The sequence below is a fragment of the Fulmarus glacialis genome, unplaced genomic scaffold (genome assembly GCF_000690835.1).
Source record: "Fulmarus glacialis isolate BGI_N327 unplaced genomic scaffold, ASM69083v1 scaffold6279, whole genome shotgun sequence".
Taxonomy (NCBI): Eukaryota; Metazoa; Chordata; class Aves; order Procellariiformes; family Procellariidae; genus Fulmarus; species Fulmarus glacialis.
Genome location: NW_009232569.1, coordinates 50,624 through 59,887, shown reverse-complemented (window position 1 = coordinate 59,887; position 9,264 = coordinate 50,624). Strand labels below are relative to the sequence as shown.

The following is a 9,264-nucleotide window of genomic DNA, read 5'->3' as shown; positions in this document are numbered from 1 at the left end:
CTTTCCCTATGAATGTCATCTTGACAAAATGGGCAGCTTTGCTGAAGCTGAAAACTTCCTCAGAGATGTATCAGTTTCAGCTGTGTTATTGACTGGAACGTGTTTGAAGTTTGAGCTCTTCAGTTACTTCTGTTTAAAAAACAGAGAGGCTGGAGACAAAGAATGAGAGAGAGTGGGGAACTGAAAGCCTGACTGCAAAACGTTTTCACAAAAAGAGAATTATGTTGAAAGTAAGAAAGTGTCAATGGTGTATAGATAAGGAAAACAAAAAAACCCATGAAATTTGCTCTGAAAAAGAAGTGTCATATTCTACAAAGCTCTAATTTTTATTGGGCAGATCAGTCAAAATCCAGCAAAAACACTTATTATTATTATTATTATATCATAGAATGAAACAGTGATTTTCTTGAAGAGCTGTTTTAGGAAAATAGGGGATTTATAAATATAGACAAGTAAGGGAACCTTGCAGGGCCTTTTAAGAGTGCCTCTCCCCCCTTTTCTGAAACTTAGAGCAGCAGCATTTAACTTAGAAGAGAGCTAAAACAGTCAGCAAAAGCAGAGGGAACGCTCCTCCCCCTGCATTGCTGTCCTCTGCTCTACTGGTCACACTGCCCCATAAAAGGCAAGAAGCAAAGCCGTTTTCCTCCCCCTTTCTCTGTGCCTGGATCATTTGATCTGCCAGTTTGTTGACAAGAAATGGGCTCTTGAACTTACCTGGAGGGGAATGCCTGGATCCTAAAATCAAAAAGAGCCTTAGCGTTCACAGTGTGCTGCACCTGAACTGGTATCATTCCTCCAGGAGATCTTCTGTCGGTGGTTCATGTGTGAATGGCTGCAGGATTAACACTTCTAGAGGTGACCCTCAAGACTAGCTGCAGCTTTGGGATCCCTCTCAGAGGACACTGCCTGTGAGATGCCGCCATTTCCAACCCCCTGGGGGGACGGCCTCTCTGGTGGTGCACTTAGCACCATGCCTAACGTGGCAGTCCTGTTTAGGATTTCCAGGTACTCCCAATATGCACATCATCACCTGTGCATAAAAACATGTACAGCAGGAGAGGAAAGAGAAAATACAAGCATTGTCCCCTTTCTTCCTCTGGTTGGTTGAGAGGACAGAGAGATGACATACTACTTGGAGACATGTTTAAGCTGGGGCTGATGTTATTTTTACCCCCCACATAGACAGCCTGAACAGTGGTTAAGCAATTCTGAACTCAACCCAGTTTTTAGGGAGGACCTGGAATGTGACAGTAAGTGGGACCACGTAACTTGATAGTCAGGACACTGAGGAGAGAAAGCCTGAGAGTAGAAATGGAATAGGAGTCCCAGCCTTCTCCATCCACATGCACTAAATTTGGGGACCGCTAAAGAGGATTCCTGCTTTTGATCCTAGGAAGTGCTCCTGTCTCACCCAACAGCCCTTCTTTCCTTGCTCTTCCACTGATCTTACCTGTCCTCAGCTTAAACCTCTTTACAAGTGTTATGACAGCAGCCTCGTAAGGCCTGCACGATGGGGTACTTTCTGTGAAGGTAACAAGGAGGGTCCTCTTGTGACACAAGAGCCATTGAGCTGGTTTGTTTATCAGTTTCATAATCTACACATATATTTTCTCTCATCAGCTGCATGAGCAGTTCTGCTTAGCCCTGTTTGCATATCAGCAGGAGGAAATGGTGTAAGAGAACTGCATTGACAGATAAAACGAAAAACCCATACCCTTCCTTGGAGCATATCCTCATCTGGCATTGATTGCCTTGGGCTTGGTGAAATTAGCAGTGTTGTGGCAATCCAAAGCAGTTGGGGATCATGTCTGTGACTTCCAGCTCTGTTCCAGATCCTCAGGTGTGTGAATGAATAGGTGCCTGTGAAATGATCTTACATTGCTTAGTGAAGTGGTACTGAGCTCTGGGAGCAGTTCTAATTCTTCTGTATCCTTTGCATTAATGCCATCAAAAGATACAGGTTCATGTGGGTACATGGCAAAATCCTCCAAACACCCTGGAAAAAATCAGCTATGATTTATGAGTAATTTCTTTTCATTTCCAATTGTTCTTTGTGACTCCTTCTGTAAGGCTGCCTAAAATCCTGGTGATCTCTCTTTCTCTCTCCTGTATGGAGTGATTCTGAAGGGCATATGATGAATAGACTCACAACATAATTGTAAAAGAGGTATCTAAGGATGTTTTATGGATCTGCCTGATCTCCCTGGCTGGGGGCTGACCTCAGCCCACGTGTCATGATGACTCCACAGGTAACAGAAACAGAACAGTGTTTCTGTTACAGCCAAGGAAGCTCTGAAAGTGGGTTCCATTTTTTCCTTTGAGAGGAAGGGGTTGAAACCAGCGTTGTTTGCTGGCGTAAAGCCATATTGTATGTTTTAACAGAGTGCTTTGCGGATGACTTAAAAGATTTGATCAATCTGTTGTTCACTTGGGAGAAAGGTAAAAATACATTTTTTAGTCAACACTTCTCGGGCAAGCTCCACAAAGCTCAGCTGAGGAAGGTCATGCTTACGACGTTACAGCATTGCTCAGGCTTCCCTTGGGCTCTTGTGCATTAATGCGGCCCTCCACTGGGCAAAAGACTCCTCCATCCTGCCTTAAGAAAGAATCTAACTGAATTTATCTGGGACAAAATGTTCGTTATGGTGGATCTACAGATGCACATGTACAGTGTGCATCTGCACCAGGATAGCAAGATGGGTTTTCATTTAGACTGTAGTTCAGGATTTGTGCATGAAAATGTGCCTAGCAATCAGCTGCCTTACTGTGATTTAGCTGAAATCTATTTGTTTTTTCCAATACAAGTCAATGCACATATTAGCCCTTCAATTTACTCATTCATTGCTGATTTTGGCCCTGTGTCTTTTGGATTTCTGCTTTTTCATTCCTTCCTGAGACGCCCACTCTACTGACAGCTAGAGCCATTTGGTGTTTTCTTTCTTTCCGGCCAGAAGAGGAGTTGAATAACTCACTCTGAGGCTGATGCTGATATCACTTTCTGCAGTGACATCTGCAAACATGTCTTAGTGACCAGGAACACTTCAGGTTTGTGTTAGTTCACAGACTCTAGGGAAAGCAATAAAGAGAAATGTTTAAAACCCTTGTGCATGAAGCCATCTATGTGTCTCGGATCTTCCAATACCTTTTCTCACGGGGAGGGGTGCACACAGTGTGATTTCCTTCTGGAGATGGTCTAACCATATCTCCTCTGATCTGTTCCAGGTTCCGGAATTGCGTTTATACCTATCGAATTTTGCCCGATAAAGAAAAGCTAATTGTCCAGGTAAGCCATGCTGTGTACCATCTGGTCCCACAAAGATGCACCTAAGACCTCTCACTGCTTTTTTTCAAAGTAGTTCTAACACCAAGAGAAAAAGGATATAAGAAGTTAAACTAATGCCCCCGGCCACAACAGTGCTAGTCTCCCGTCCACTGCTATGGAGGTTTTAGTCTCCGGTCTGCTGCTATGGCCACGGCACACTCTTTAACATGTGTGCCTTCAATTCAGTGGCACTGCCATGTTGTATATAACTGAGAACCTCATCCCATGGAATACCTTTTCCTCTGAAGCCAGCTCCTTATTAATACATTGTGGATCTTTTCCATCCAAAATTGCAGCACAATTTACCTACACCCATTTGATTGGATGTAGGTAAATTGAGTTGTGGTCTCACAGGATTCAGAAGGTACCAGGATTGAGGGCAGGAGTTTCAGACCTTCTGTTTATTCCTATTCTGCTTTAGGATCCTGAATGAGCCACTTCCCCTTCCTGTACCACCTCTCAGCCCTTGTTTTCTCAATATAGATCATGAAACTTGGGGTGGGGAGGGAGGCATGGTCTCTTACAGCCTCAAGAAGCGGGCATGGGTTTACTAGGAGGCGGTGGGGGCTACCCATCCTCTTAGCACAGCCAGTGCTGCATGGGCATTCCCTGTAAAATGAAATGAAAATGTCCATGCTACCAACGTGCCCCAGTCTGCCCTGCTATTCAGAGTGGGTCTACATTCATTCCTTCCCATTTCAGATGACAATTAGCTTCCCACACTAGAAATACAGATTTCTACCAACTCCATGTGCAGCTCACATGGCTCACATGCACCATCTTATATATTTCCTGAGGTGCTTCAGGGGCATCAGTTTTCCTTTGAGATCTGCACCAAAGAGGCAGTATATCTGAAACTAGAGTGATCAGGTTAGTGAGAACAATTGAGTGCTGGGAGCTTTTCTTCAGCTGTGGTCTGTTGATAAGAATTGTGGATTGTGTGTCCTGGGTGCACACACCCAGCCTGGGTCCCTCAAGAGCCACTTTTGGGTGGCTCGGGCTGTTCTTAGGAGCCCCGCTCAGATGCAGCTCTGCACAAACACAGCTGTATTGCCACCAAGGCCAATTCCAGGCTCTCGGTGCTGTGCTCCAGAGGACTGTGTGCCCAGGGCCAGCCACCAGCATCAGCGCGGTGTCCCAGCTGGCCTTCCCAGCTACAACTGGTTTCCCCAGAGCCGTTGAGATACCTCTGCCTCGCTTGCCACAGCACTTCTGTTGCTAGGGAAGAACTGGCAGCAGGACACTATGCCAGACTTGACCTGGGCCTGTAGGCGTTACTATGGCATGTCACCAAAGCTCATCCATCTTCCCAGAGCACCGGGCAACACCATGCAGAGGAACCTGTGCAGGCTCTGCAGGCTGCCAGCGTGGGGCCAGCACTCAGCTGGCACGAATAACCTGTCATTCTGATCTGGCTCCACACGGTATGCTGCAGGCTGTTTGCAGTAATATTTGGTTTTTCCCCATCATCTGATATATCTCAGCTTTATTGACCTAAATAATGTGTTTTGGCATATTGTGCTGGTGTGATGATGTGTTGTGATGGTAAGATAGGTGTCCAGAAGGTGATACGGTGTTTATCACTATTTACAGTACCTAGAGCAGCTGCAGAGATCAGGATCTCATTGTGCCAGATAGCTCACAAGTGACGCAGGAGAGTGTTGGGGAGACCTGAGGCCCAGGCAATGGGTACAACTATCCAAGTCCCACAGCAGCTCTGTGAGAGAGCCAGGATGGGAGCCTGGTGCTGCGAATGGTGTCCTTGCTCTTTGCACTGGCTCCGTGATGAGGAAGGGAACTTGTGGAACCCTAACTCTGAATGGGTTTGGGGTATGAGTTTGGCAGCTGCTTTGTCTTTTAGAAAACAAGCACAGAAATGATCATATGTTGGCTTTTCACCCAAGGGCAGCTCTCATGCTAGATCAAGGGTTATGAACAAGCAGAAGGTGTGACTGATGTCCATCAGTTCAGGCTTTCCCCACCATACACACCTTCACCTCCTGACCTTCTAGTTCTCTGTAGAGAATTCTGCAGGGTATTATTTACGAATAAATACGTCCTCATCCTCTCTGGGAGGGATTATTGGACTACTGCTGGATCCAGACAGTGTTATTAGGACTCCTTGGGATCTTTCTGAATGAAACCTTTTGAAATCTACTAGATCTGTTGAGGAAATATGATCTGCTAGAAGTACCCCTGAATTGATTTGTTAGATTCTCTTGGGATCTGTGTTGTGATTGTGAGGGATTTCTCTTGTTTATATGTTGTGGGATGCAGAGGGACTGTGGTGTGGAATACCTTTGTATGCTGGGTTGCCAGGAACTGTAGGTTGAATATCAGGAGTAGGCTAAATAAAGTGTGTTGTTAACTCATGTTTTGAAGACACAACACCTCCCGTTTTGTGCTGCTTTATTCCAGTTCTGTGGGAGAGGCAGAAGGGGGCTGGCTTCTTCTGGCAGGAGAGAGACACAGTGAGAGTTGTAACTGAGGCTCAGAGCAAAAGTCTCATGTTGTTGGCGGCTGTTCTTGGTACGTTGTTCCAGCTGGGCCAGACTTTTTTGGTTGCTTGTCTGTTGACTTTTGGGTAAAACAAAAACTAATTCGTGTGTATTAAAAGATCAGACTTTTTAAAAGAATAGTTCTCCTGTTCAAGGACGTAAAAGCTGTCTCATAGGAAGGAGTGTTGACATTTTAGAAAATCCCATCAAAAAGGAAAGAGTCTACTAAACCTATGGAATTAGATCAGATGTTAAATTAATACAGCAATCAGTAGATGCTTCTCATTTCTGGGTTTATTTAAAAAAAAAAAAGACATAGGGAAGATTCAATACTAAATCCTGAGATTAGCCTGTATTAGTTACAAATATGGGCCCTGATAGTGCAATGTGACCTGTGGGCCTGCACGGTGCTCCTTCCTGAAGCTAACAAAGTTGTCTTCCTGCCCAGATCTGGGCTGTTGTCTGTCATTTTTCATGATGACCGCAGGTTCAGAAGATGTGTAATATTACAGCTACACACGCAGCACTTGTGACATGACAGCTCTCCCTCTGCCACTCGGTGGAGATTTTTCACCTTTAAAGCTGCAAGTTGCTTCACATTTTTTTGAGTCTTGGGGAGTAGATTTCTTTTTTTTTTTTAATTAGAGCCTGGTCCGGCACTAGTGGAATGATACTCAGTGTCATTTTTTGCATGGTTAAATTAACTGTTCAAGTTGGCAGAAAGGGAGGTGCATATTTTTGCATTCAGAGGTGCACATTTTTGCATTCGGGCTGAAGAAAAAAATATTTGCATATGTGCTTCCAGCATTTTGTGGCACGCTACGTGATCTGCCATTGGGTTTCTGCATCTGCAGCAACTCTACAGCAGTTAGCATAGTCAGGAACCCCTCTTGCCTACCATATCTGGAATCAAACTGGTATCCCGCCAAAACATACCAGGTCATAGTGGTTACAGTCATAGACGTTTTTCTTTAAAGACAAATATCTCGTCTTTCCCTTTTTTTCTAGCACTGCTGAATTTTCTCCTTCCATTACTTGAGACTTCAAAATATAGGCAAAGAAATCTATGGCTTGGGTGAATCAAACTCGCATCCTACTGATGAAAACATATTTAAGGAAGGAGGGGAGGAGTAACAAAACCCCCTTGAAACACAGGATCTGTAACAGCAAGTAGAGATCTTTGTCCTTAGGCTGAGACCAATTAGTCATCAAGGTATCTCTGTTAGCCTGCAGCCTCTCACTGTAGTAAAACACTGAGAACTGAGAAGCTGAGACAGGAAGAGAGCAAAAAATGTACAGTTACACAGAGGTCCAGGAGCAGGGGCACGAGGCTGGAAATCAACTGCCCCTGAGTTAGCTTAGCTGCTGCCTGCCTGTCGGGCAAGTCACAGCTGGGGTACTTCAACTTTCTTCTCTGTAAAAACAAATATGATTTTCCCTTGCTCAAATGGGGAGGCATAATTAATGCAGAGTTGTTGAAAGTTTGGGGACTAGCTGAGTGTAATCATGTTTGTGCAAAAAGGGTCAGAGCAACAAAGGAGTCCCTGGGAATCACAAGGTCAAACTAAACACTAAACTAAAGACATTAAAACTGTCTTTCTTGCCATACAGATTGATAGAAGGTAAAACTTTCCTATGCTGTCACTTGACGCGTCTCATTTATATAACTAGCTGAGGTGTCAATATGACCCTCATCACTGCACAATCTGAATTCCTTGTGCTCTTAGCATCTCCTCAACGAGGGGAAGTGCTCTTCTTCCCATTTTACAAACGGGGAACTCAGTCCCAGTCTGTTAAGGAGGACTGGGTTATCAAAAATAATTTTAAATAGCTGTCCCTTGCTGACTTTCACAGGATCAGAAGAGGTGTGTAGTATATCAGTATTCATCCCCCTTCATTTTAGATGTGCAGTCAAAGCTGTCATGTAGTCAAAGCTGAGTTGTATCTCTGTAGTCAGTGGGGAAGAAACAGGTTTCTGACCTAGGTGGGCTAAATTGCCCATGGCAGGTCCTGTCTCTCTCTGTTGTCTAAAGAGCCTGGAGAGCCCCCTTGGACTGCCAGACTTGGCAGGCTGAAGTCAGGTGAGGAGATTCCCATTACAGCTGACTCTTGTTCAGTGTGAGAAGATGCTGAGGTCAAAAGCTGCTGTTGAAAAACTGTGGTACTGCCTTTGCCTCATGCTTTACCCTGTATTGCCTTGATATACTGCAATTTTAAAAGCTCACTGTCAAGAGTATAACCTGCCTCCTGAGTGAGGATGCTTGAAAGAGGTGGTGAGAAGGAAGAAGACGCAGGAGTTGGCTGGTCAGTAAATACAGATTGGAATAGGGTAGTGTGGTAGCATCTCTAAAACCCTGTGGAGTTTGATCTGTCTAGATTTCTGGTTAATCTCAAATAGGAGTTCACAGTTTGTGTTATCTGATGGCTGTTCGGCAATCTAGCTGCTGTGCAATCAGTCATTTCTTAGTGGCAGCTAGATTGCATCTTAGTTTATGCTCGTAGTTTATCAGGTAACACTTCATAGGTCATTTGCAGGATCAAGTACTTACCTCGTGCCACACTGTGTGAAGGCTGGGGGGAGATACCCTGCTGGACAGATGTCAACATTGCACAAACCGGGCTGTCACCAAAGATGCCTTTGCTAAAGCCAACAGAGTCAACCTAGTAGTTCTGGGAACAGCTTTAGCTTGTTGCTGAAGGTGGAGTCTCCTTAAGAAACTGGGTCATCTGCAGCGCAGGATTTTGGTAGCTCAGTGCCATGGACAGATTTTATAATCGTATGCTGCATCCTCCTGTGCTGTGCGGCACAGTCTGGCCTACGAGTTTGAGGAAGGCGCAGCCTCCCAGCACTTTCCCGTGGGCATGACCCGACGTAGCTCAGTCGTGTAACGTTCCCATTCTGCGACCCAGAACTTGAACCAGACACGTTTGTCCACCACCTCAGGGGTCAGACCTCGCCCAACCACTGCTGCTTCCTTCTGGCAAAGGTGCTCTTTCCTTCTCCTTCTCGCCAACCTGTTTTTTTTCTTCTTGTATTACCCTTAAGTCTGCTCTCCCATTCATGCCACTAGTTGAGCTCTTGCTTCAAATGTGTACTTGCCTTGAAATGTTGTGGGCTGCCACAGATCGAGGCTCCAGCCGCCCACAATGCCTTGAATGGTGTTTGTATCTTTTGGCTGCCCCACAGGAGAGGGCAAAAATAGAGCTTGGCTTGAGCGGGAGTAGGAACCACTTTATGTTTTCAAGCAAACTGGAAAATTAAAAAAAAATGCATTCAGGTGAAATGTTTCATTTTGATTTTGAGCTTTTCAGATGTTATCAGAGTGTTGCCAGGATGTTGAAGAAAAATGTTACTTCAGATGGAAAAACTGGATCATCCTTTTGAAAAAGTCCAGAGAAGCAATTTTGAACTTTTCACCCTTTTTTTTTTTTTAAAAAAAATTA

The 9,264-nt window shown here is 44.8% G+C and overlaps 1 protein-coding gene across 1 annotated transcript in view; it reads left to right on the top strand.

The window, feature by feature from the left end:
- Nucleotides 1-9,264, top strand: part of INPP5D (inositol polyphosphate-5-phosphatase, 145kDa) — a gene marked incomplete at its 3' end in the record, with an annotated part of 53,588 nt that overhangs the window by 1,960 nt on the left and 42,364 nt on the right. The window contains exon 2 of the mRNA XM_009584945.1: nt 3,223-3,283. Coding sequence (XP_009583240.1) covers nt 3,223-3,283 — 61 coding nt within the window. The remainder of the gene's footprint in view (nt 1-3,222; nt 3,284-9,264) is intronic.